The sequence below is a fragment of the Acomys minous genome, assembly GCF_964271855.1.
Source record: "Acomys minous genome assembly, chromosome: 13".
In the NCBI taxonomy this organism is placed as follows: domain Eukaryota; kingdom Metazoa; phylum Chordata; class Mammalia; order Rodentia; family Muridae; genus Acomys; species Acomys minous.
Window position 1 is genome coordinate 108874859 of NC_140495.1, and position 27932 is coordinate 108902790.

General features: G+C 54.3%; 1 protein-coding gene across 2 annotated transcripts; it reads right to left on the reverse strand.

Annotated features, from left to right (window-relative positions):
- Positions 1–399: 399 nt before the first annotated feature.
- ZNF76 (zinc finger protein 76) lies at positions 400–27540 on the reverse strand. Of its 2 annotated transcripts, none has more exons than XM_084753173.1 (14): positions 27269–27540; positions 16150–16305; positions 11405–11485; positions 11226–11303; positions 8904–9103; positions 6412–6528; positions 6184–6259; positions 5649–5774; positions 5389–5568; positions 3858–4091; positions 3607–3770; positions 2961–3125; positions 1985–2098; positions 400–1191 (listed from the first exon to the last, which is right to left on the reverse strand). In XM_084753173.1, the coding sequence occupies exons 2-14, from the start codon at positions 16220–16222 to the stop codon at positions 1093–1095; spliced, it is 1707 nt and encodes a 568-aa protein (XP_084609299.1). In that variant the 5' UTR covers positions 16223–16305; positions 27269–27540; the 3' UTR covers positions 400–1092. The 2 variants fall into 2 exon arrangements, with proteins under 2 accessions (XP_084609299.1, XP_084609298.1); XM_084753172.1 differs by having other exon boundaries at positions 27155–27540.
- Positions 27541–27932: the final 392 nt, after the last annotated feature.

A 27932-nucleotide genomic window follows, 5' to 3' on the forward strand; every position in this document is an offset into this window, starting at 1 on the left:
GTGTGGATGTCCTGCCCCCTTACCTGGGCCACAGAGCTGGGATGCCAGCGCTGGAGGACCGGAGCAGTAGAACCTTGGTGAGGTTCCCTGCAATGCGCTCACCCGGGGCTTTGTGTGTGGTGGGGGTGCCTGGAGAGGAAAGGCTCAGGCTCCATTCAGGGAGAGCAAAGCAGGAGCCGCAGAGTTCTCTCAGCACAAGCATCCCCAAGGTTTGCTGGCTCTGTTGGCGTAGGTGTGGGCAGAAGCTACCAGCCGCTCTTGAGGCTCACCTCTCCCAGGTGACCTCCTGCCTGGAGCTGTGGAGTGCTGCCTAGCTGCTGGGCTGTGCTAGGGAGGCAGGATGCATCTCGGCCAGGCCTGCCACCAGGGCCCAGCACTGAAATGACGGAGGAGCCCACGTGGAAACTTGCAACTTTTATTAAATACTCATTCCCTCGTTTGCCACCACCACCCAGAGCAGGAGAAAAATAATTATCAAAATAGAATTAAAAAAACCAAACCACAAAACAAATGGAGCCCAGCCCCCAGCAGTCTAGGTGCAGGCCACTCTCTGTCTCTCTGCCACAGACAAGTGAGGAGCCACTGGGGAGCCATGGTGCAGACACCGTTACTCCAGCCACAGGCCCCTGAGGAATGAACTCTGACTGTGGTGGCAGGAAGTCCCTGATGCCAAGTGGCGAGGCATGCCCTGGGAGATGGTTATTGCTGGGAGGCACGGGGCTGAAGAGCTGTTGGCCTTTTCCCTGGTGACCAGTCAGGGTGGAGGCCTGTCCTTGTCCACCTAGTCCTCCTCTCCCTGAGAAAGGGAGTAGACAGAAGCCTGAAGAATGTTCTCCCAAGGGAGGAAACAGGTGTCTGGGGCAGCCTGGTAACCAAGCTGGATGTCTTCGGCACCAGTGCCCGCTGCCTGGTGCTCATCTTGGGTACGGCCCACAGTCCTTCCCTCCAGAGGCCATTTTCCTGTTGCCTTCTCACCCTAGAGGCCCAAGTGGCCGCCATCTTGGGGTCAGCCACAGCCAGGGCCCCAGGAGGCAGGGCTGCCTATGAGCGCGCACCTTCTCCAGCATGGCATGGGAGCCGGTCCTCTTGGGCTCAGCAGCCGCTGCTGGTGGTTTCCAGGGTCACAGCCCCTTGCTGCATGGCCACAGTAGCTACACTTATGGCCTCCTCCAGCGTCTGCTGTTCCTCCAGCTGTGAACAGGTGCAGGAGGGAGCAGTGTAAGATCTTCCTTTCTGTCCCTAGAGGTGTGAGCAGTGCACCTGCTCTTTTCTTGTTTTTGTTTTTCCCAAAACAGAGTTTCTCTGTGTGACCACCCATGCTGTCCTAGAACTTGATCTGTAGACCAGGCTGGCCTCAAACTCACAGAGCTCTTCCTGTCTCTGCCTCCCGAACGCTAGGATTAAAGGCCTGCGCTACCACAGCTGCCACCACCACTACCACTGCCTGGCCTCACCTGATCTTATTAGGGCTCTAATAGGGGAACTCCTGATAAAGAGTTCTATTATGCCAGGCGCAGTGGTGCATGCCTGTAATCCCAGCACTTGGGCAGGCAGCCAGGCAGATCACTGTGAGTTCAAGGTCAGCCTGGTCTACTAGGAGAGGTTTGGACAGCCAGGGCTATCACACAGAGGAACCCTGTCTTGGGGGTTGGGGGGTATGGCCATAAAACAAACCAACAAACCAACCCCAAAACAAAACCAGAAGTCCTATTAGGTACAGCAGGGTAGGGCACAGGCTCCACTGGAAAGTCCTTACAGAGTGTGTTCCAGCTTCCTTATCTCCCGAGTGAAGAGAAAGACTCAAGCAGAAAAGGCTTCAACCACAGGCCGCTGCCTCAGTCACCCCCAAGGCAAAGGGAGTCCCCTCTGCGCCTCTGTGACGCGTGGGTGCAGGCGGGGAGGATCTCCTTCACCAGATCTGCACCTAGTCCACCTGGCCCCACTGCCTTTTTGGTCAGGAACCCCATTTCCTCCTCCTACCCACCTGCACTGCGATGTGGGTTCCGTTGGCTGTGGCCAACAGCGCCACCTGCTGATGGTGAAGAGACGCCATGCTTGACTCCTCAGTCACCAAGGTCCCAGAGGTAATGATTGTGACCTGCAGACCCAGAAGCAGAAGACCTTCCACCCACCTGCAGCTCCTATCCTCTCCCCAGAGGCTGGGAGCCACACAGAAGGGACCAGAGGACATTATGGAGGTCAGACTAAGTGGTCTGGGGTTCAGAAGTCATCAGGTTGGAGTTTTTCTTTAGTCTGCAGGATTTTCTGGAGCTTGGCCCTGTGCATAGTAAGGCAGGCAGACAAGGCCAGCTACTTCCCTCCGCCTTTTGTGCCTGTGTAGTTTCTGAGGCAACTCACCTAGCCTGAGCCTGAACTGTCGTAGGCCCGAGTGGCTGCAGGCCACCATGCCTGGCCTGCACACTGTCTGGAGATGTCTGCAGAAGGGTTGTGGTTTTGGTTTTGTTGTTGTTGTTGAGACAGGGTTTCTCTGTGTAGCCCTGGCTGTCCTGGACTCACTCTGTAGACCAGGCTGGCCTTCAACTCAGTGATCCACTGCCTACGCCTCCCGAGTGCTGGGATTACAGGTGTGAATCACCATTCCTGGCTTTTGAGGGGGAACTTTAAAATTTGGGGAGGGAGACGGGAACTGAGTCTAGAACTTCACGTATACAGACAGTAACTCTGCTACTGAGCTATATCCCACACCTTTCTTGCTTTAGTATGAGACAGGGTCTCACTAAGTTGCCCAGACTGACCTTAAACTTGTGCCCCCCAACCCCCCCCACTCCCACCCCGCCTTAGCTTCCCAGTAGCTACAATTCCAGGCCCATACGATGAGGCCTAGCAGGGAGACTTTTCGTGGTGACTTTGTGCCATGAGAAGTCACGGTTGCTTTGGTCTGTACATTTAACGCCCACCGTGGGAAGGGATCAGAGAAAGAGCAAACTGCCTGATCATACGGGCTGAGTCTGGGTGCCATCGGCGCTGACCATGGTGACCGTGTGTGTGCCAGATGTGGCCAGCTCATCCTGGTGACTGGGGATGGTGAGGGTGGTATTTCCATGCTGCGCCACCACACTGATGGCATTCCCCAGGGCCTGCAGGTCTTCCGGGGACAGGCTGACCTGCCGACAGGAGAGAATTAGGCTGGAGCACCAGGGAGGTCCACCTGCTGCCCTTAGATAAGCTACAGTCAGCTTCTGGTCACAGGGAGAAGAGTGCTGGGCTGGGGGACAGGCACACAGCACAGGGCCACAGCCACAGAGAGCAGTAAGGACAATCCTCTGACACACGTCTAGTCCCCATTAATCTGCCTCTGTAACCTGCAGCACGCAGTCAGGGTCGCCATTTATCTCATCTTCCTGATCAGTCTGGAAGGAAGATGCACACGACAGTGAGGTGTGGCCGGCGACACTGGCAGACTCCTGGCTGCCGTACCTCATCAAACACTGACGAGACCCTCTTGAGCACATGCATGCCATTCAGATGAGGAGGCTGAGAGGAGCAGGGCTTGGGTGACACATCAGTCCCCTCAGCTACAGCTCTCTGAAGTGAGAACATCAGGGGCCACTCTGAAGTTGCTCCACCCATCCCCAGGGCCTCTACCTGCTGGGTACCGTCCTGAGTGATCAGAGCAACCTGAGGGGCCCCATCCTCCTCCGTCACCATGGCTACTTGGGTTTGGATGCCATTGCTCTCTTCCTTCACTTCCGAAAGGTAAGCAATGTGGGCTCGTTTGGGTGGTGGGCTTTCCTCAGCAGCAGAAGCAGCTAGGAGAGGAGAGCCTGGGCTGTCACTCGCTGCCAGCTGCCGCCGGGAGCGGCCCAGTGGCCCCTCCCCACTTTCTGCCCCCTTACCCTCCAGCTGCTGCTGCTCATACAGGGCCTGCTCGCTCTCCTCGGTGGCCTCCAGCTCCCCGTGCGTGCTGCGCTTGTGCATGGCCAGGGTGGAGGTCTGCCGGTAGGTCTTGCCACAGCTGCTGCATGTATAGGGCTTGCAGTGCGTGTGCACCACGTGGTGTTTGTACAGGCTGGAGTACTCGGTGAAGCGCTTTCCGCAGCCTGGCACCGTGCAGACGTATGGCTTCTCCCCTGGGGACACTGGGCTGTGAGGGGGGTGGGAACTGGGGCTGGCAAGGGGGAAGCCAAGGGAAAGGACAGGGGCTGAGAACTGAGACTGCGTGGCAGGAGTTGGGGAGATGGCCTGTGGAAGACAGGAGGGCACGAGAGTGGGGCCTCTGCACCCAGAAACAAGGTAGAAAGAGTAAGGCCAGGCTTAGAGACGCAGAGCGAGGTGGGGCGCTGGATGGTGGGGTGTGGGAAGAAGAAAGGGTAGTGGGGCAGAGATGAAGTGTCGGGATGGGAGAAATGAGGCACATGGTTGAGAAGCGACATGAAGCTGGACAGGGTAAGGACACAAGAGTCATATGCACGGTAGATGCGCGGAGGAGAGGAAGGTGACATTTCACTCTGGTTCTTCAGACCCTGGCCTCCGTCAAGAGCTCAGTGGACGGGGAGACCTCAGAGGGGTATTGAAGTGTGGCTAGGAGCTGTCCAACTCTATTGGGGGGGGGGCAAGACCTGAAGACTAGACCCAACTACCAACGGGGAACTGCAGACAGCCATCTGGGGTACCCACCCCAGCCCAGCCTGGAGTGGCCAGCAGAGAAGGGCTGGGGCTGACAGGTGGCCCAGATCAGAAGTCTACATAAGAGGGGTGTGGGGGAGGGTGGCCCTCACACGCCAGCTGGCCCACCTGTATGGATAAGCATGTGGTGTGGGAAGGGGGCGGGGGAGGGTGGCCCTCACACGCCAGCTGGCCCACCTGTATGGATAAGCATGTGGTGTGGGAAGGGGGCGGGGGAGGGCGGCCCTCACATGCCAGCTGGCCCACCTGTATGGATAAGCATGTGGTGTGGGAAGGGGGCGGGGGAGGGTGGCCCTCACACGCCAGCTGGCCCGCCTGTATGGATAAGCATGTGGTGTGGGAAGGGGGCGGGGGAGGGCGGCCCTCACATGCCAGCTGGCCCGCCTGTATGGATAAGCATGTGGTGTGGGAAGGGGGCGGGGGAGGGCGGCCCTCACATGCCAGCTGGCCCACCTGTATGGATAAGCATGTGGTGTGGGAAGGGGGCGGGGGAGGGCGGCCCTCACATGCCAGCTGGCCCACCTGTATGGATAAGCATGTGGTGTGGGAAGGGGGCGGGGGAGGGCGGCCCTCACATGCCAGCTGGCCCACCTGTATGGATAAGCATGTGGTGTGGGGAGGGGGCGGGGGCGGGGGAGGGTGGCCCTCACATGCCAGCTGGCCCACCTGTATGGATAAGCATGTGGTGTGGGGAGGGGGCGGGGGCGGGGGAGGGCGGCCCTCACATGCCAGCTGGCCCACCTGTATGGATGCGCACGTGGTTCTTGTAGTTGGTGGCACTGGTGAAGCCGCGGCCACAGTGGGGCTCGGGGCAGGTGTAGGGCCGCTCGCCTGTGTGGGTGCGCACGTGCACCTTGCGGATGTTCGATGTGGTGAAGGAGCGGCCACAGCCCTCAAAAGGGCACCGGAACGGGCGTTCACCTGTGCAGATAGGAATTTGAGGGATGGCTCTGGTAGCTGGGCAGAGTGCGGCCCTGTGGATGGGGTGGCGTCCCGCTGACCTGTGTGGGTCCGGACGTGCTTCTGCAGGTCTCCTGAGGTCTTGAAGGCTTTGCTGCACAGCTCCTCTGGGCACTTGTATGGTTTCTCACCCGTGTGAGTACGGACGTGACTCTTTAGCCCGTAGCCTGTCCACATGTGGTGGGATTTAAAGCAAGCTGCCAATGGGACCGCGTTCCTGACGGCTCTCTATCCTAAGTGAGGCTCCAGGGGCCCAGGACGGCTTCTGTCCCACCCTGCCCAGGAAAAGCCCGCGGTGCCCTGTGACACTTTCCCAGGCCAGATGGAGACACTCCAGAACATGAGACTCAGGAAGCTTAGAGCAGCAGGGCCTAACGTCCTTGTTTCACAGAGGAAACAAAGGCAGAGAGGCCACAGCCCTGAGGGGCCCACAGCCGGTGGCTACCAGAGCTGACACGAGAGAATGACTGCTCTACCTGCGCCCAGGCCTCGTTGCCTTTGACGAGGATCCCAAGTGGATCTAGAGCCCTTTGCCCACAACTGGAAGCCAAGCTTGTCTTCATCCAGCTAAGTTACCTGTTGCAAAGGCCTTTCCACAGCTGGGGAAGTCACACCTGTACGGGCGGTCACCTGTGTGAGCTCGTTCATGTACCTGTGAGGAAAAGCAAACCTGTAACTCAGTGTGGGATGGGGCTGGGCTAAGTTCTTGGGTCCTCTTCCCTCCCACACTGTTGTCCCAGGGGACATGAGGGTAGAGCCAGGCAGAGAAGAGGACAGGGCTAAAGGCTGCCTGCCAGCCCTTACCTTTAAGTGATGGGCAGTGGTGTAGAGGCGCCCACAACCCTTGTAGCCACAGCGGAAAGCTCTGTCTCCAACTTGCTGCCCTTTGCCATTATGGGGAGCTTGGCTGTCATGCAGAACCTGAGGGAAAAGTCCCTGGTGTCCCTCTGTGCACTCCCTGAGGGAAAAGACCCTGGTGTCCCTCTGTGCACTCCCTGAGGGAAAAGACCCTGGTGTCCCTCTGTGCACTCCCTGAGGGGTGAGAAGGGAGGAGATAAGCTCAGCTTGTAGCCTGAGACCCAGTGAACAGACTAAGACAGCACGGGCAGGAGCAGGGATGCGAAGAGCTCATGTGTCCCACATGAGCACAGAGTGGAGAATAACTGCAAGTGGCATGAGGCTTTACATCTCAACGCCCATGCTTAGAGGCATTCTTCCTGCTGCATGTTCCAAATGTCCCCCAAACAGCATCACCAACTGAGGGCCAAGTGTTCAAGCATTCCCATCAGACCCCACAGCATGGCACTTGTGGCCAAAAACCCACCAGTCCCTTGAGCAACGTGTTTAGAACTGGAACTTCTTTGAAAACTTATTTTTATTAATATATAATGTGTAGCTTGTCTTTGCTACTTTGTGAGTTCTCTTTCCCACCCTTTATCCCTATCCCCCTCACTCCCTGCCCCCGTCTCACCCCATATCACTACATGCGAGAGAGGGGGAGAGAGAGAGATCCTTGAATCTAATTTCTTTCTGTCTTGTTTCTTCTTTGAGCATGAATACAAACAAACTGTGATCCCCTCCCCCAATGACCAACCACCAACCCCACCTATGAGGTCCTAGCATTCATGTGTCCTCTGAAACGTCCCCAGGACTCCAAATGTCACACAATTTCAGAAACTATCTGCAGCTGGCAAAACCACGCCTCTGCTAGAGCACGAGGCAAATCACAGTCAGCTGCTGTCCAAAGCAGCCCCATATTCCCCACACCTGACATTAAAGCGAAAACATGTTCTTATAATATTCCTGTGTTGTTTTTGTTTGTTTGGTTGGTTTTGTTTTTTTCAAGACAAGGTTTCTCTGTGTAACTGAGAAGTCCTGGCTGTCCTGGACTTGCTTTCTAGGCCAGGCTGGCCTCCAACTCACAGAGATCTACCTGCCTCTGCCTCCCAAGTGCTGGGATTACAGGCATGTGCCACCACACCTGGCTTTTTTATTTCTCTGTTTTTAAAAAAACCAAAATTCCAGAATTCTCACTACAATGATGTGTGTGAGAAAGTACATTTGAGGCAAACAGAGACTGACACGCAAGCATGCTATATGAGAGTTGGGGCTGGCGTGCAGTCATGGTGCCACCCTGACGGGTGAGGGAGGGTCCATGTTACAGGGCTCTAGCCATATCCCCTGGATAGCAGGGTGTGTGGGGAGCAGGGCTGCGTGGAGCTAGGTTCAGTTAGAACCCCCACTGACCACACACACCTAGGAGGCTGGGCTGCAAAGCAAGTCTCCCAGTAGGAGATCGTGCTGAGGAGCAAGCACAGTGGTTGAGGGATTGGTGTCATCAGAGCTGAAGTGATTTCTAAAATCACCTGGTCCCACTCAACTTGGATCTGTGAGGCTTCACCCAAGGCTGGACCAGGTAGCGTCAGAGCCAGCACTGACCTCAAGGCTCTTGCTTTAACTAAAGCTTGGGTCTTTTTCTGTCTCGCATTTGGGAGGTGTTGGCCGAATGTGGTAAGGTCAGTGCTTCCTTTTAAAGAGATATGAAAATTTCCTCTGTTCTCCTACAGCTTAGAACACTGACCCCTCCCAGGCTGCAGGCAATATTTGGGCAACTCTGCCCCAGCCATCCAAGGCTCTGGGGTCCAGCCCACTGTGCAGGCACACCCATGGCTCACGGGCTGCTGTCCTCAGCAGGCAGAACCACAGGTCCAGCAGAGACTGGGAGAACCAGGGCCCCTCTCACCAGGCCTCACGTCCCAAGGATCCCAACTGTTCTGGTGCACACGCCTGCTCCCTGCCTTCCGGGCTGATCTCCCCATGTGACTGAGTAAACCTCAGAGAAGCAACAGACACACAGCACCTTACTTCAGGAGAGGGGCAAATAATGAAAAGGCGCCGACGGAGCTTTCCCAAAGGCCAGAGAATTGCCAGCGGCAGCCTACAAGGGGCTGGGCCTGGACTCCTGCCACACAGAAGCACTGTTCCTTCCTTACAGCAGCCTTCCCTCCTCAGACAGCATAGACAAAGTAAGTGCACAGCTGTCTCCGAGTAGTGGGAGGGAGCTGGGGTAGAGGGGCTGAGGCGAGGGTAGCCTGGTCCTGCCCAGGCACAGGCCTGTCCAGTGCTCTCTAGAGAGGTGGAGTCCAGTGTTTGGTTTTGGTTTGAGATAGGCTCTTGTGTGGTCCACGATGGCGTCAAGCTCCTGTCTCCACACGCCAACGGCTAGAATTCCAGGCATGGACCACTATACTCAGCCAGAGAAGTAGGGGTTGAGAGCGCCAGGAGGTGGTGCTCACCTTGCTTGCATACTGCTCCAGGGCCACCACTGTGTCTGTGCGGAAGCCTTCTTCATCCTCTGCTGCCATGTCCTCCAAGCCCACCTCTGTCTGCACAGCCAGGATGGTGCTGTCCGATGGCACAGACACGGGATGATGGATGTAGGCAGTGGAGCCATCTTCCAGCTGGACAGCTTCCAGGGCGCTGGGGTCATAGCCCTCTACAGGGCACACGAGGTTAGTCCTGATGCCACACAGGGGAGACCCAGCTGAGACCCTGACTTTAGACCACTTGCGGTGAGCACACCAAGGGGCTTTCAGTGTGCGGTCTCTTCAGGACGCCCACTGTGGTGACTTCCTCTCACGAGGACACTGAGTGGGACTCGTTGGCTCCATTCTCATCTCAACCTAGGTTACCCCAGGAGCTTCCTGCCCAGTGGCTCCTCTCCTCGGCCCCCACCCGTTCACCCGAATCTCTAGTCTGAAGAGAGGGCGCACTCTGCCTTGGTTCCCGTCTCGCAGGCCTTGTTCTGGTGGGCCGTGCTGGGATGTCCTCCTTCTCAGGTCACCTCCCACACCCACACCCACTCCTGCACAGGCTGGTCCTGGCTGGAGTGCCGAGGCCAGCCATTGCTCTTCCCCTGGCTCGCAGCTGCTCAGACTGTGGACAGTGACCCCACATGGGTCTACTTAACTGAATGTGGGACCTGTGGAAAACTGGGCATCACCAAGCGTTTCTGAATATGCAGTGGCTGAAAACAGATTCAAAACAAAGCGTGCAGTGGATCTGAGGTGTTTCTGGGAGTGGCTAGTGTTGCTCACGTGACCTTACTGCAGGCTCAGTTCTGAACACCAACACACCGCGTGTTCTGCTCTCCAGCCACAAGACACAAGGCAACGAATGGCGTCTGAGACACTGCGACCAGATCCTGAGCTATCACTAGCAGATTCCTGCTCTTACAGAACCACAATTGTCTAACAGAAAATTAATATAATGTCTTTCTATTGTCATTGTTCAAGAAGTATTGGATCAGTTTACTTTTGGACTGCATTGTGTTATAAGTTTGATTTTTTTAAAGTGTAGTTTGAATTGATTTGAACCTCATAAAAATTGCTCAGTGAATTTTGGCTTGGGACGAGGACAGAATTTCCAGCCCCCTTTAAGATGACTCCACACACACTGCATGGTGTGAGGGGCACTTAGTATCACTCTATAATCATCACCGATACCAGCCACTGAAATGTTGAACATGTTCTACACCACGCCCCCATAATCATCCTGTGGTCCAAACACTCAGTCTAGAGCTCAGTATGCAAATCTGAATAGTTGTCTTCAATAACAGTGAAATCAGAACTGCCAAAGAACTGGGTTTTTTTAAGACTTAAAAATGTATGACCCAGCACTCGGGAGGCAGAGACAGGAGGACTGTTATGAGTTTGAGGCCAGCCTGGTCTACAAAGCAAGTCCAGGAGAGCCAAAGCTACACAGAGAAACCCTGTTTCAAAAACCAAGAAAACCAAACCAAACCAAACCTGTACGTGTATGTACAAGTGCCTACGTGAGCTTGCGTGCATCACTGGGAACACTGGGTCCTCTAGAACTAGAGCGAGGGGTGGTTGGGTGCTGCCCGACGGTGGGTGCTGCCCGACGGTGGGTGCTGCCCGATGGTGGGCGCTGCCCGACGGTGGGCGCTGCCTGACGGTGGGTGCTGGGAGGCAGCAGTGAGGGGTCCTAACTGCTCTCACCCCTCCAGCCCAGGAACCGTCCATTTCCTTTCGATTCATTCTCAGTGGCTGTTTATTTGTATAGAAGTTTTACATAACTACCTGTCTGGGGCCATTTAAAATTTCTTGTGCAAAAAAGGGGTGAGGAGGTGGAGAAGCTAAAGCAGCCTGGCTCCTGGTGAGTGGCTCCCTGAGTCTGCTCCCTGTGTGCAGCCAGCTCCTCCCTGACGGCCAGCCTGTGCTGAGGAGGGCCCTGTCTGACGGGGCTCTGCTGTGATGCTCCAGCACCAACACAGTGCCTAGTGTGCACTTGACTAAGCGATTGCTCTCTATTATGGTGAAACCCTTGCTCTTGTGGGTCTCTGAGACAGCCTCGTTCCATAGCCCTGGTTTGCCCAGAACACACTAGCGCTGCCCTTGAACTCCTGGAAATCCTGCCTCAGTTTCCCAAGTGCTGGGAGTATAGGTGTGAGCCACTGCCTGATTAGGACGATTCTTTCCCCTGCCCTCTTAGGGGGAGCAGGTGCACGGCTGTCTGAGGTGAGCATGGTGCGTGTGCTCACCCCCAGCCTCTCCCGTTCCCTTGTCTTACCCCACAGCATGAGGACCACGGCCCACCTTTGGGTGTGTGGTGTATGTAGGCCATGCTCCCATCCTCCAGCTGCACAGGCTGACCATCTTCAAAGGAGAAAGACTCTGAAAAGAGAGCAAAGCCAGCCGTCCTCTTGTGGCCTGGGACGGGCCTCCGTGGGGCAGCCTGGCCTCCCTCAGCACAGGGGGGTGCTGGGGCCCCTCACCTTTCTGTATCGTCACCTGGTGAACGTAGGCTGTGGTCCCGTCCTCCAGCTGGATCACCTGCCCTTCAAGCAGCTTCTCTCCTGGGGAGGTGGAAACAGAAGTGGGCCAGGCCTGGCCAAGGTCTACGGCATGCATGCCTGCCTCAGAGGACGCCTGCTTGAGTCTCTGAATCCTTGCCTGGGTAAGCATGGGTAACACCCACCGTGTTCCCTCATTCACCACCTCTTAAGCCTCATTCTGGAGGCTCTGAGGGAAAACCAAACCAAACCAGCCTGCCCGGAAGTAAGGAGCCGTAGGTGTCCCTTCCAATCGCCGCCCCCCCAGGAGCAGTCTCCTTAATTATTCTAGCCATGCCTGTGAGGACGTAGACCTCTAACCTAACAGTGGGGTGCTGAGATTGAGCTAAAGGGAGAACGAAGAATGTCCTGACATCAGGGGCGACCCCAAATGCTAACAAATTCAGAGACAGACTAAACTAACTAAATTAAAACGTATTTCCTCATTTCCCCCTGTAACAGTGAGCCCAAACCTGGGGCCTCAAACAAAGCAGCTTTGGCATGAACAGTGGGCTCTAGAGCCAGGGCCAACCTCCCAAGTGTAGAGCCCAGGCCCTTACTCACTGTGTGACCCTGGGCCACTTACTCAGCCTGTGCCTCAGCTTCCTGTTCATCTTCTCATACTGTGAGAGCTGAGTTCACTGGGAGCACGCCAGGTACATGGTTGGCCCCCCATAAGCTTCAGGGTTCACTCTAGTAAGTCCAATGGGCAGTTTGTTTGTTTTTGTTTTTTGAGACAGTTTCTCTGTATAGCCTTGGCTGTCCTGGACTTGCTCTGTAGACCAGGCTGGCCTCGAACTCACAGTGATCCACCTGCCCCTGCCTCTCGAGTGTTGGGATTAAAGGCATATGCCACCACGCCTGGCTTGTACCTAGCTTTTAAAAGATTTATATATTATGTATACAGTGCTCTGCCTGCATGTACACCTGCAGGTCAGAAGAGGGCATCAGATCTCATTACAGATGGTTGTGAGCCACCATGTGGTTGCTAGGAACTGAACTCAGGACCTCTGGAAGAGCAGACAGCACTCTTAACCACTGAGCCATTTCTCCAGCCCCTGCACTTAGCTTTTTATGGGGTACTGACAGTTGAACTGGTCCCCATGTTTATGTGCTAAATGAGTGAGCCATCTGCCTAGTCTAAGTGTGATGATTACTGTGTTATGTCTTACCTGTCACTTGATCACATTTCCTTAAGTGATCTTCACCATCTTTAAAAAAAATTTATTATAGTGTTTTGTCTGTATGTACACCTGCACACCAGAAGAGGGCACCAGATCTCACTACAGATGGTTGTGAGCCACCATGCGGTTGCTGGGAATTAAACTCAGGACCTTTGGAAGAACAGCCAGTGGTTTTTTTTGTTTTGTTTTGTTTTTTGGTTTTTCGAGACAGAGTTTCTTTGTGTAGCCTTGACTAATCTGGACTTGCTTTGTAGACCAGGCTAGCCTCGAACTCACAGCAATCCACCTGTCTCTGCCTCCCAAGTGCTGGAAATAAAGATGTGTGCCACCAATGCCGGGCTGCAGCCAGTGCTCTTAACCTCTGAGGCATCTCTCTTAAGCCCCACCTCCATCCTGATCTGAAGCGTCTCTGGAGCCAGGATCTTGCCGTGTAGCCTATGCTGACGCAGAATTTGCTACCTAGGCAAATGGAGACCTCAAAGGAGGGTAGATGCTCCAGTTCATGCAAGAGATGTGTTTGCTCCTTTCCTTAGAAGTTTCCAACTTAGGAACTTGAGGCCTGTAAGTCCGGAGAAACACCAGCTGGCTTCTGCTGACACAGTCATCTGCTGATATTTCCCCATTAGGGGAACCCCCAAGCTCACCCCTAAAGGGGAGCCTCTTGGGGTTCTGTTATATATGGCATGTTTATACACAGCACAGTTGTGGCTCATCAGTTTTATAGTTATTCATAACCTTGAAGAGCAAATGCTCTCCTATTTTGGAAAGTTCTGGAAACTATAGAAGGGCCTACTGGAAGAAGTAGGTCCCTGAGGTCACGTGGTGTGTGTGTGCTCTTTTTTCTTTGGCTCTTTCCTGCCTCACTTCCTCCTTCCTGTTTGCTGGCTCCCACAACCCACAAGGCCCTGTTTGCCATGATGGTCTCCTCTTAAGCACATGGGGCCAAATGACCGTGACCGCCTTAAACCCACGTGCCACAGTCACTCTTCTCTCTTTCGTGTCATTTCTGTGCAGCATCTCATCACAGCAAAGCAGAAGCAACTCACACAGAAACAGATGCCAGAGGAGAGGGCTGCTGGCTGGGCCCTGACAGCGTGGGTCTGAGTCTGGGGCCTCTCGGTGGGAGGACTGTGTAGTTTGGAGAGGCAGCGAGAAGACGCTTCGGCTGCTTATGCAGAACTTAACGTGCAGTTCGGTGGGAGGTCAGAAGCCCGGGGTGCCAAGAGGAAGTGGCCAGTGGAGACCACGCTCCCGTGGTTTTGGAGGGGAACAGGGACTCTGGTGGGAAAGAGGCTGGAGGGCCATTCATGGGACATTCTAGCAAACAGTATTGTGCATGTCCTAAGATGTTGAGTAATGCCAAATTTATTTATTTGTTTGTTTTTGTTTTTGAGACAGGGTTTCTCTGCGTAGCCCTGGCTGTCCTAGACTCACTTTGTAGACCAGGCTGGCCTCGAACTCACAGCGATCCACCTGCCTCTGCCTTCTGAGTGCTGGGATTAAAGGTGTGCGCCACCACACCCGGCTAATAAGAATGAATTTATAAGTAAAAAAGTAATTACTTTGATGGAGGAAATTTTTAAACTGTGTGTGTGTGCATGTGTGTGCATGTGTACATGAACACACACGTGCGCGTGCACACTGCAGTGTGATAGAGGAGAGGAAACAGACTGGAGAATGACGGAGAAAGACATAAACAGAGCTGGAGGAGGCAAAGACTTAACTTCAGAAGAGAAGATTTGAGAACAGTAGCTTCTGGGGTCAGACACCTCACTTTTTTGTTGTTTGCTCTTTGAAAAAGGGTCCCACTTTGTAGCTCAGGCTAGCCACAGCCTCCTGAATGCAGAATTATAGGCATGTGCCTGGCTACCAACCGTGCTTATTCACTGGCCTTCTGAAAGCTAAGCAGGAGAATGAGCAGAATTCTAAGGAGCAAACATGGCCCCACCTAGGAACCTTACATTCTTTCTCTCACACACTGCACCCGAGGGCAGGACTAACAGGAAGTCACTGGATACAACAGACAGTTTGTGACAGGCCTCCCAGAAACCCCACTACCTCAAGAGCTCACGCACAACATTTAGGGGAGGTCTCACATCATCATCAAGAAGCAAAATTTTAGGCCAAGCATGCAATCCCAGCACTCTGGAGGCAGAGGCAGGTAGTTCTGAGTTCGAGGCCTGCCTGGTCTACAGAGTGAGTTCCAGACAGCCAAAGCTACACAGAGAAACTGCCTCAATAAACAAACAAACAAAACAAAACAAAAAAGAGAGAAAAAGAGAAGAGAGAGAAGGGAAATCTTTCTTCTTTAAGTGAGATATCAGTACACAGGCGCCCGTGAGGCCGGCAGGGACGCTGTCTTAGCCATCGAGGAGGGCAGCACTGTGGTCTAAGGACAGCAATGCTCACAGAATCTGCGAACGGCAGGAGGGGCCAGTGGTTCTGCTCAGAAAAGACAAGATGGCATGAGGATGTCTGAGAGCGTTGGGAAGGAGGACGCCCCTCTCTAAGGCCCCTGCACCCAACAGCACCCTGCCGGCTACCCTCCCTTCTTGATCTGAGCTTCCCTGACACAGGAGCTGGGATGCCAGACGGAGCACACGACTCTTAGCTAGGTCTGAATTCCACACGAAGGACAAAGTCTCAGTACAAGTACTCCTAGTCTGAAAACTCACAATCTGCAATGCTTGAAGTCCTACCAAGCTTTAGGTAAGGAATGTGCAGGCTAAAGTCCAGGCAAACATTCCAACCCTAACACATGCCTGCATGGAGGATGCCTCATCGTCCTTAATGCTTTTTAAATTTTATTTATTTATTTATGTTTTTTTGAGACAGGGTTTCTCTGTGTAGCCTTGACTGTCCTGGACTCACTTTGTAGACCAGGCTGGCCTCAAACTCACAGAAATCCGCCTGCCTCTGCCTCCTACATGCTAGGACTAAAGGTGTGCACCGCCCCCCCCCCACCTGTTCTTAAGTACTATGGCGGATTGTTTTAGTGTTTAATCTATGGCTATAAGCACAAGGGCATGAAGATTTGAGGACATACACTACAGAAGAATCTGTTACCTATATGCAACTCCCATTTCTCTGTGAACCTGGAATGTTGATGTGGCGGCCACTGGCGTCACACACTAAGACATGAGCTGCATGCTGGGTGGCCCGCTGCACCCAGAGTACTCTGTATGTGGCAGAGACTGAGGACGGTAGCCGGGTGCCCACACGTGCTTCACTCAGAGGTGAACTGCCTCTGTCCAGGAAGCACCGTGAACTGGAACGGTGGTGTCTAAAAGCGGGGGTGGGGGGGTGGGGGGTGGGGGGTGGGGGCGGGCCTGGGCTAGCACTTGCTCATCCTCACCACAGATGTTCTTCTAACGAGTTCCCTTTTTATCAGGTGCACACAGAAGACACCCTCCCCTGCACAGCGGGCTGCAGTGGGTGGGGCCAGCAGGCAGGAGAGCAGGGCTGGCCAAGGGGCAGGGTTCTGAGGTCCTCAGCAACACTCACCTTTGACAGCTTGCTGGACGTAGGCTACCGTACCATCACTGAGGGTCACCGTCTGCAGCCCCAAGCTTTCCATGACAAACTGCCACTTGTGCCTTCAGACATGAAGTTGGCTTCTGGCTACCACTGAGCTCAGAGATTTCCTTCTGGGTCACCAAGCTGAGAAAATGGACAATGTCACATTAACAAAAAGTTTCACAGCTTCCTCTGGCTGCGGGCAGTTAATGAGGCCAGCCAACGACACACAGACACGTTTTCAGAGAACTAAGTTGGTTCCTGTGGAAAGTGTGTGAAATATACACACGGAGTTCTAAATGGTGGCTACAGAGCCATGGCAGTCAAGCTGCTTATGAAGTAAAACTCTGCTGATCTAAAGCCTTTGAAACTCGTGTCCTGTTAGAGCTCAGCCAGCTGGCAGCCTGGTACACTTTGCTCATTCATCATCTACCGTGTGCTCGGACCCGTCAGGCCACTGGCACTGTAGACACCCGCAAGGAATAAGTCCCTAACAGCACTCACAATACCCCCATGCCAAGGACAGTGCCTCCACCCACCCAGCAGCGGGTCACCCAAGGACTCTCCTCCTGAAAGCCAGCCTACTTATCTCAGGCCTCCTTTCTAACAGGCCGTGAGCACCAGGAAGAGGAAGGGCTTTAATCAGGGAGGCCGGGAGCAGGGCTCACCTCCTTCAGCATGCTGTCATGTAACCTGTGTCCCACTCAGGGCTCCTCTGGCTCTGGTTGCTCCAGGCCTGCATGCTGTACGCTGTAATGGGAGTAAATCCCTACGCCCTAGCAATGTGGAGCAGGCTCCGCCGTGGACCCCATACTGTGGCCTGTCAGGAGCCTGCAGCATCTGTTCTAGTTAAGACTCTCTCTCTTTCTTCCTTCAAAGAGGCATTTTCCTTCCTCACACTTATTGACAACCCGCAGGGAACTACCTGCCTTCCTCTACGTGGGTCCCAGCTATCAGTCTTGGCTACAAGTGCCTGTACCCACACAGCCATCTTGAGCCTCCTGATAGAGATTCTCCCAGCCTGCCTACCATCATCTCACAAGCCCCAGGTGATATTGTTTTCACGCTAATGTACCCAGAGGGTGTTGACATGTCACACAGCACATGTACGTGGCTTGAGGCCAGAAGTGACAAGTGAGGGCCTTGGCAGCCTCCAGGACTGAGAACGTCAGTATCTTGTTGTGACCACAGTCTACCTGTGACACGTTGTGGCCACAGTCCACCTGTGACACGTTGTGGCCACAGTCCACCTGTGACACGTTGTGGCCACAGTCCACCTGTGACATGTTGCTGTGATGCTCCATGCCAGGCCTGGCGTCTTTACTAGAACAACTCACTCACCGAATGCGCCACCTGCATCGGAGACTCTACACTCTGGCACCATCATGTTGCTTAGTTTAAAGACATCTTATATCTTGTGTGTGTGTGTGTGTGTGTATGTACACGCGCGCACGCGCACATGGGCATGTGGCGGTCAGAGCACAACTTGAAGGAGCTGGTTCTCTCCTTCCACCACATGGGTTCTGGGGACGGAACGCGGGTTGTCAGGGCTGGTGGCCTTTGCCCGTGGAGCCATCTTGCTGGCCCTGTTTTCTCTAGTTCATAGTTTAGTCCTAAGACATGAGTTGTGCCCACTAAGTGTGAGAGGAGGATTTGCACACGCACCATCTGGTACAGAACGAGAAATCAAGTTCTCTACTACGCTACCAAGCGCAGACTCTCCTGGGGGTTAGAAACCCTGAGGCCACTAAAAACTACTCTTGTGGAATACTGGCCTATATACACATTTTAAAGCGGTTGTCTAAGGCTGCCATGGAGCAGAGCACACAGGAACTGACACCTGAGCCACGTTCTCTGGAAGTGACCCGCCCTGGCTCCCGTCTCTGGTCCTGACTTGTCCCGGGCCCCTCTATAGCCCCCAACTCCCACCCTCTTGATCGGAGGGAGATTTTTTTTGTAACCCATTTTACTATAACTACAGTGAGAAATAAGGACACATATAAGACTTGGTCTAAATACAAAACCGACCACAGGTTGAAAGGCAGAATGGCCTCCAGCTTCCACAGCTGGGCTTGTAGTTCCTACAGGGACAGGCGGTTTAACTCTGGGTGTCTGCTCTCCCTGGAGTTCTGCAGTCAGATAGCCTTCATTCTAAACCAGGCACTATCTCTTAGAAGCTGTGCAGCCTGCGGCAAATGAATGACCCTCTCTGAGCCTCAGCTACCACAGCTGGGTCAGCAATGACAGTGCTTCCTAGGTTACTGTAAGGGTTACTGTACTGTCAGTCAGCACAGTGCTGGCACATGGCAAGCAACCCAGAACGGAGGCTCTGAGAAGGGAGGTGTGCTTTTTAGTTCAGGTCCTCATTAAGGGAATGTGTGGTTCTTGCCTTAGTTTACCTCTTTGTCTGCCTCCTTACCCGCTGGCCCCACTGGCCTGTCATGCTGCTCAGGGTAACACACTGATGACAGACACACCTGAATATATGCCAGGCACTCCTCAACGTGCTGGCGGGCACTGATCTTTTATGAGGAGGCGCACACAATCTCTTGCAGATGAAGCTACTGAAACTAGAGGATAAAGTGATCTGCTCAAGATGCCAAAGGTAGGCTGGCTGGCCGAGGCGTGGGCGGCCACACTTCCTACTGACAGCGAGTACAGGACTGCCAGGACCCAAAGCAGCCCAGCCTCACCCCAGCCTTCTCAGTCAGCCACAGGGGATGGGGTGAGGTGAAGGAGGAAAAGCTAGGAGCCAAAATGACCTAAAGAAACCCAAATCTACTCTTCCTTTTCTTTTTTCTCTTACCTTTCTTCTTCTCTTCCTTCCTGTACTGAGTCTTTTCTTTTTACTTTCTTTCTTCCTTCCTTTCTTTTCTAGTTTTTTAATGATTTCTCTGTGTAGCCCTGGCTGTTCTGGACTTGCTTTGTAGACCAGGCTGGCCTTGGAACTCACAGAGATCCTCCTGCCTCTGCCTCCTGGGTGCTGGGATTACAGGCCGGGCCCCATACTAGTCTAAATAGAGCATCAAGCAAAAACTGAGCCCGTGCTCCCCACCAGCCGCCTAGCCCAGCAGGCTAGTCCTTTGCCTGCTGGTCCTGAATGCAGGCTGAAGAGCCTGGCTTGCTCCCTCTCTCTTCAAGCCTCTGGGTCACACCCTGGAAGCAGCTCCCGCCTCTGAGTGCTATCCTAAAGCTTGTGACTTCCCTCTTCTTTCTTTCTTTTGCTTGAGATACGGTCTATGTTGCCCAGGATGGCCTTGAACTTCTGTGCCTTCTGAAGCTGGGATTACAGGTCTGTGCACTGAGTCTTGGGGCATCAAGTCTAAGGGGTGAGAGCCTTGACTGGTAGCCACCTGCCTTTAACCTGTAAGCCCCTTCTTGCATGGTTATGTGGCTGCTGAAACTGTACAGGTGAGAGCTAGTCACAGCGAGCAGGCAGAGTTCCAAAGGACAAGGAACGCAGGCCGTATCCTCACAGAACAGAACCCAGTTCATCTAAGACGAAATCTTAGCTACCCACTTAGTTACACTAGGTGGATTTTAACACCTAGACTTATGAACACCCAACACGGTGATCATGGCTCATGGTGATCTTACCCTCACTTTTAGTTCAGGAAAGTCCAGAATAATCTGGAAGGTTATACTAACTTTGAGTGGAAATTTGAACCAATAAGCAAATCAGAAGAGGTACGGACTAGGGAGTAGCAGAGCATGCCTTTAGTTTTATTTGTTTAAAAAATTCCCATCCACCCCCCTCCCCCCCAGCCAGGCAATGGTGGCGCATGCCTTTAATTCCAGCCTAGGAAGCAGAGGCAGGCAGATCTCTAAGTTTAAAGCCAGCCTGGGAGAGAGAGAGAGAGAGAGAGAGAGAGAGAGAGAGAGAGAGAGAGAGAGAGAGAGAGAGGGGCAGGCAGGCAGAGACAGAGACAGAGACGAGAGTGTGTGCGTGTGCATGTATGCACAAGTGTCTGAGTGCATGTGGAGGTCAGAGGCTGGAAGCTGACATTAGTGTCTTCCTGGATCCCTCTGGACCTCCCTTTTTGGGACAGGGTCTCTTGGGAACCTGAAATTCACTGACTGGCTAGGCTACATGGTCAGCATGCGCTGAGGACCTGTCTGTTTCCAACTCCTTAGTGCTGGAACCACAGAGGCAAACACTGCAACCGCTTTTCTGTGGCGCTGGGGATCCTCACGCCTGTTAGTAGTGAAGCTAATGATGGCTCATCTGTCGTGTTCCAGGAGGGCAGGTTCAGCCTCCAAAAGCACACCCTCAGGTGGCACTGGCCCATCACACACGGAGCATGCTCCCTGGCTATTATGGAGTACACGGCGTGGGCAGATCTCGCAGCCACTGAAGTGTGCCCACTACACCACGCACTTGCAGTCTTGTTTACTCTAAGCCTTAACGTCACCACCACTCACAGTGGAGTCAACATGGCAGCTCCCTTCTAGCCTGAGTCGGTCGTTTGGAAGGGAAGTCAGGAACCGTGGGTCACACAGTTACCTGGTGGCAGAGCCCAGACAGACCCCTAACCTTCTAGTTTCCCTTCTCCATGCATCTGTTGCCTGGCGCTGGGAGAGCAGAGAGCAAGGTCCCAGAGATTTGCATCGTGAGCTGCTTAGAAACAACTCTACCTTGCTGTCCAAAAATCTCTCACAAGTAACATGCTTATTCCAGGACAGCCAGGGCTACGCAGAGAAACCCTGTCTCAGAGAAAGAGCAAGACAAAACAAAACAGTGTATTCCAATATTAAAAGAAAACAAGTGAACCCTGGGGCTGAGGATGTGGACCAGGTCTGCAGTTCCACCCCTCAGCAGGTTCTGAGACCATGGAGTACTGAATGCTCAGGTCATCCTCTGATACACAGTAAGTTGGGGCCCAGCCTGGGCTAAGTGAGCTCAGGTAGAAAAAAAAAGGAAAAGGTAAGTTCCTAATCTCCTTTCTCACAGTCTGACTCTCCATCCTCCAGTCGCCCTGGCCACAGTCAATCCATTCCTCTGCGGGTACCTCTTTTTAAGCAAGTCCACAATTCAACAATTTCTCTTACTCTTATACTTTGGATCCAAGCCATCAACTTTTCTTTTCTGGACCACTGTAGGAGCCCCCCCATCAGTCCCCACTGCGGGAACACCCCATCAGTCCCCACTGCGGGAGCACCTCATCAGTCCCCACTGCGGGAGCACCCCATCAGTCCCCACTGTGGGAGCACCCCATCAGTCCCCACTGTGGGAGCACCCCATCAGTCCCCACTGCGGGAGCACCATCAGTCCCCACTGCGGGAGCACCCCATCAGTCCCCACTGTGGGAGCACCCCATCAGTCCCCACTGCGGGAGCACCCCATCAGTCCCCACTGCGGGAGCACCCCATCAGTCCCCACTGCGGGAGCACCCCATCAGTCCCCACTGTGGGAGCACCCCATCAGTCCCCACTGTAGGAGCCCCCCCATCAGTCCCCACTGCGGGAGCACCCCATCAGTTCCCACTGCGGGAGCAGCCCATCAGTTCCCACTGTGGGAGCACCCCATCAGTTCCCACTGTGGGAGCACTCCCATCAATGCCTGTCCTTCCACTCTGCCCCAGTACAGCTTATTCTCAACATAGCAGCTAAGAGTGACCTTTCAGAGCAAAGGTCAAATCATGTCACTTATCTGCCTAGACTGTTCTGGTGGCTGATGGCCTGTGAGACCCAGTCCCCTTCCTCCCTCAACAGCTCCTGCACCTTGTCAGATGGCAGCCGTTTGGGCTCTGCAGCTGTACCTGCTTGCTCCTCGTGTTTTTGGAATATACTGGCTTATTCTACCTCAGGGCCTTTGAGTTTGCTTGTCTACTGTGATGAAAATAAACTTCCTCAGATATCATCCTAACTTCTTCCAGGTCTTTGCTCAAATGTCACCTTTTCAGCAACAAGCTCCTTGCTGATTGTGTCTAAAACAAAAACCCTGGGCCACTCTCATCTCTACTTAATGGTTTCAATTGTTTTGTTTTGTTTTTTTTAACTTTTTGTCTGTCTCTCTTGACTATTCCCCAACAGGTGAACCCAGTCCTCTATCCCCAGCACCTAAAAGAGTGCTGTGCACACAGCAGATATCAATCAGATACTTCTAGAATGAATGGATGGATCGGTGAATGAACACCCAGGCCTTCAAGACGTGCAAGGTCAGAAGGAGACGATCCTTGCTGAGTCTAGTCTCCCTAACCCTGGGAGGGGGTTGGGGTACCCTCCCATTGCCTCACCTTTTTTCCAGGTCCAGTCCAGCTGTTTCTCACCAGATCCCACACCTGAGCTGGGGAGGTGGCAGGGCAGCGCCAGGCAACAGGTTCTCCTTGCTAGGATAGCGCCAGGCCCAGGCCGCCAGCGCAGACCTCTGCGGAGTGCTAATTTTTAAATGTGATCTGATCTCTCACCAACAGAAGAGGTCAGATACAGGTCAGGGCTAAATAGCCTACCAGCCTCGGTTTGCCCCGGGAGCAACAGAGGAGCATTTGGCTAGAGGTGTTTCCCCAGGAACAGGGCTAAACTTGTACACATTCATCTGGCTGGTGCCCCCCACCAACCTCCTGTTGTAGATTTCCAACACACACAAAAGTAGAACAGCAGTATTGAAACTGCTCACAGGCCTGACAGTCCCCAACAGCTAGCTAGCAACGTGGTTTCCTGTCCCCAACTCTTACCTAGCAGTTCATGTAGCCATTTTCCTGAAAACAAGTCTATAGGAGGCAGACTCTTGACTCTAACAGACCCTTACACACTTTTAACTGTTTATTTCTTCTGTGTGTGTGCACCCGCATCCACAAGCATGCCATGGCATTTGTGTGGAGGTCAGAGGGCAACTTGTAGGGATCAGTTCTCCCTTTCTCCCTGGGGATCAAATGGAGGTCACTGGGCTCTTTACCTGCTGAGCCATCTCGCCTAGGCTCTAGCATCTCTGCAGCCAACATTTTGGGGCTTACCCCCCCAAACGCAAACAAACCCGAAGCCCAGCACTATTATCCCTTCCCTTACCACAGCGACGGCTCAGCAAAGAGGCCACGTATGTTCTGCAGCACGTGACCTGTCAGCACGCTCACAGGGGGCTCTGGGAAGGACACAGCCACATGGCGTGTTTTACTTGCTTGTAGGTGACACAGAATTTCAGAGTCCGCTCAGTGCAGTAAGCAAGGGCTGACTACCTTCTACTGAAGGGGGGAGAGGGGAGGATCAAGCTGTCAGAAGATAAAAGGAGCAGGCCTCTGCTCTCAAGGAAGGCAGAGAGAGGGTGGCCAGTGGAGAAAAGCACCCACAAGGCAGAATATGTCCTGTACCCTACGAAAGATAAAAGCAGCCTGGAGTGGGAGGTCCTTCTGACATCCACCCACGGGACTCTGCCATTTTATACTCTGCTGACTGTGGCTATGAGGCCAAGATTGAGAAGTGGGTGACCCTAACAACACACTGATGGGCCTGGTTTTTTTAAGGTAGCATTTGTGGACTGGAGAGATGGCTCAGCGGTTAAGAGCACTGACTGTTCTTCCAGAGGTCCCGAGTTCAATTCCCAGCACCTGCATGGTGGCTCACAACCATCTATAATGTGATCGAATGTGCACTGTATAAAAAAAAAAAGGTAGCATTTACTTCCAGTGTGTGTTGGGGGGAGCCTAGGGCTTGGAGAACAACAGGACTAACTCAATGGCGGTGGGGGTGGGGCTGACCACACACTCCAGCCTCACAGGGTCTGCAGAGAAGCAACTTGAGGAAGAGGCTAGGAACAAGAGTGTGTTCAGGAGACACAGCCACATCCATCCGGAAGGACTGCCAAGGGCTCTCTCCTTACTCCTGGGGCTCACTCCTTACTCAGGACAAAAAAGAGGTTTAGCCACAGAGCCAGCAAGAGCAGAGCTGGGTGCGAGGGGAGATACACTATCATCCATTTGTTACCAAGACCCGTGGTAAGGGTGCTTCCTGACAGAACTGAGGGAGGGAGGGGCCTGTGCCACAGAGAGGAAGCAATGAAAGGCAACTTCTGTTTGGAAAGGATTCTGGATGAGAATGAGTGGGGTGAGATGCTGGGCCTCAGGAGGGGTGTGGGCAGTGAGATGCTGGGCCTCAGGAGGGGTGTGGGCAGTGAGATGCTGGGCCTCAGGAGGGGTGTGGGCAGTGAGATGCTGGGCCTCAGGAGGGGTGTGGGCAGTGAGATGCTGGGCCTCAGGAGGGGTGTGGGCAGTGAGATGCTGGGCCTCAGGAGGGGTGTGGGCAGTGAGATGCTGGGCCTCAGGAGGGGTGTGGGCAGTGAGATGCTGGGCCTCAGGAGGGGTGTGGGCAGTGAGATGCTGGGCCTCAGGAGGGGTGTGGGCAGAAGGGCGGGCGAGGGCACAGGTGTGTGGAGCCACTGGGCTGGGGATGGCAGAAGTTACGGGAGGAGCTAGCTAGCACACAGCGGCATGTGTACGCACCAGGGGTGGACTGGGGGTAGCACCAGTGACATCTCTGAATGAGGGCTGGGAGGCAAGTACAGACACATGAGCTGGGAATACGGCTTAGCGGTTCAGCAAGTTTAGTGGTACAGCGAACTCAGCGGTACAGCAAGTTTAGTGGTACAGCGAACTCAGCGGTACAGCGAACTCAGCGGTACAGCGAACTCAGCAGTACAGCGCTGGCTTAGCATGGCAGGAGTCAAGGATAAGTGGGTTCAGGACATGCCCCAAACGTGGCATTTTGACAGCATGAGAACCAAGGTCTGTCTTATCTTCTCTGAAGCATGTGATAGGTGTCCCCATTACCCAAGGGGAAGAAAACATCCTTAAAGATGCAGGTCACAGGTAAGAAGCTGAACATTTGGAGCTTGTTATGCCACCCCCATTTATCCTACTCTCTGGGCCTTATATTTTTCTTGAACTATTGATCTTCGCCAAGCCTAGAATAAAAATGCATGAGTTGGGGCTGGAGAGATGCCTCAGAGGTTAAGAGCACTGACTGCTCTTCCAGAGGTGCTGAGTTCAATTCCCAGCAACCACATGGTGGCTCACAACCATCTATAATGTGATATGATGTGCACTGTATACATAATAAATAAACAAATCTTTTAAAAAAATGCATGGCTTTAATCTTCAGGTCTTCACTTCCTTAAAGCTTCCCATTAAAGGCCACCTTTACCCCCGACTCTCAGGAGGCTGGGGCAGCTGCATCTCTGAGTTCGAGGCCAGCCTGGCCTACAGAGTGCATTCCAGGACAGCCAGGGCTACACAGAGAAACCCTGTCTTGAAAAAACCAAAAATAAATAAATAAGGATGTATGCCCCTCCCAAAGGTGAACTCTTATGGGATAAGAGTTCAAAGGTCATGAACAAGGTTAGAAAAGTTGCTAAGTCATAGGACAAAGAGGAGTAGAGACCCTTTTGGGTGACTAAATGAGCAGATGTTGAATTTAAGAATTACTAGAAAGCAAGGAACCAGGGTCCTAGGAGAATTTGGGAAACGAGGAAGTCAGGATGTATGAGAGACAATGGAGTGCCTGGGTTTTCTGAGAGCTCCCGGGAAAAGGCGGGAGTGGTGACAGATGTAACTCATACTTCCAGCTTGTGAGAGGTAAAGTTAATTTATATGAAGCCTGACAGAGAGTAACGGCCGGGGGAGGGAGGATGTAACTAAGGAGCTGCGGAAGGTAAAAGTGAGAGGTGAAGAGCCCTCCTCAGAGACAGCCCGGAATGCCAAGATGTCGGCGGCAGTGAGTACTACGGGCCATGTGCCGGTCGTCTGTGGAGTCCCTAGCAGCCATGACAGTTAGACCTTCACTAAAAACAACTGCCATAGCCGTGGGCCAGCAACCGTGCCGAGTGTTCTGCCTGGGTTAGCTACCGCAGGCATTTTAGCATCCTCCCTTGGCAGAGTTGGAGACTGAGGGGTCAGAAAGGCTTTACATGGTATGCCAAAGGGGCCACAGCCGCAGGGCCAGGCTTGTGATGTCAACGTCCCAGAAGGAAGCTCTCTGCTACCCTGCATCACAAACTGACAGAGCCCAAGCTAGGGGAAGGAGTGTGGCCAGTTAAGCGTAGGGTCACGGGAACGAAGAAAAACGGTTCAGTGAAGTTAGGCGGGCCCTGGGTGACGTTACATTTCTGGGGCTGGGCACACACACAAAAAAATGTTGGCTATTTTGACTTGACTAAGAATCGCAGACCTTTAATTGGAAGAAACATTTGGCATCACCGAACTCAATCTTATCATCACATTGATCAGAAACCGGAAGTCCAGCGTAAGGAAAGGACCTCTCCCGGGTCCCCAAAGCCCAACATGATAAAACCTCAAGTTGAACTACACATTCAATCCAGAATCCTTTGATGCCTCAATTGATCCTTCGTGTTCGTACAGGCTTCAGCACCACCCCGGTGGGGGCGGTCGGGGCTTAACTTATGTGCTGATTGACACTGGAGGCTGGGGGGGGGGAGGGGTCAAAGAGGGATGTCACTGGGGTGAAGATGAACGTGGTGTTACAGGGCGAAGCTGATGGGAGTTACGTGGACGAGTGGATGGGAAACTACTGGAGTGTGGTTTGCAGTAGCCAGGAGAGGTCTGCAGGATGTCCGCAGAGGGCACTTTAAGGGGTCACTAGGGACCGAGGGGGGATCTTGGAGTAGTGTGATGAGGTGTCAGAACTGAGGTCTGGTGGGTCCAGAGCAGGGCTGGGGTTAGCAGTCAATGAATCAGGGGTCACCTGGTGAGGGCAAAGGTCAGTGGGTGAGGTGTGTGTGGGCGGACGTGGGGGGGAGCGAAGGGGTGGAGGCGGGCGCGGTCTCGGGGTGGGGTTTGGGAGTCCTGGGGGAGGAGTCTCAGGGCGGAATGGAGGGGCAGGGACCCTGGGTGGGGGTGGGGCCAGGCCGCCGTCCAGGGAGGCCCAGCCGCCCGGCCAGGACCCGAGGAGGGTGGGCACGACGGGTTCGGGACCTTCCCGGGGCCCCGCGTCCGCCCGGCCTCCCGCCTCGGGGCACGGTGGACCCACTCTTCCCGCGGCCACCAACCTGACAGCCCCCGAGGGCGACTCCGCCGACAGACCGCCATGCACCGGGCCCAGCCACCAGCGCCGGCCCCGCAACCCGCCTGCGCCATAGCCCGCCCGCCCGCGCGCGGCTTGCCTCGCGCGATATCCAGGTTCCAGGGCGGCCGCACTTCCCTCTCGCTCCCGGCGCGGCCTCCGCCGGGCCCCGGAACCCGGATGACCAGCGCGGGGCCACGCTCCAGCCCGCCCCCCTCCGCCGCGGCGGCCGGCCGGCTTTATCCCGGTTCCCGGGCTGGCCGCCGAGTCTCCTCCGGCGAGCCTCGGAGCTCCGCCCCGCTCCCCTCTCCGCTGGCCGCCGGGTGACGCGGGCGGCCTCGCCAGCCCCGGGCGCCCGGGGAGGGCGTGATGACGTCACGACGCCGTGCGGAGGCCGCGGTCGCCATAGCAATGGGGAATGGATGCGCGGCGGGAGGAAGCCACTGCAGGTATCTCTTGGTGGTTACTGCCGAGGACGGTGCCGCCTAGGAGCCTCGAGGCGATGGGACTCCGAGGGATGGCGCCCTGACAGTCATCTCGGTGGGACGGTCCTCCCTACGGTACTGACCTCGTTCGGTGTTCTGGGGGATCAGGGCCCTGAGGAGCGAGTTTGTGAGGGATTCTGTGCCTCTTGGGACGCCCCTCCTGGCTCTCAAGGAAGGGCCCCTCTGCTTCATCCATCTCCCAGAGGGATGATCCTCCCTGAGGTACCATACTGCCCGAGGGAAGGTGCCCTGACAGCCCTTGCTGAGGAATGCATACTC

Coding starts and splice junctions, on each gene's coding strand:
- ZNF76 (XM_084753173.1), bottom strand. CDS start 16,222: ATGGAAAGCTTGGGGCTGCAGACGGTGACCCTCAGTGATGGTACGGTA. Junction 3,126..3,606: donor CTCAGGACGGTACCCAGCAG/GTAGAGGCCCTG, acceptor TCCTGTCGGCAG/GTCAGCCTGTCCCCGGAAGA. Junction 2,099..2,960: donor ATGGCACCCAGACTCAGCCC/GTATGATCAGGC, acceptor CTGGGTCTGCAG/GTCACAATCATTACCTCTGG.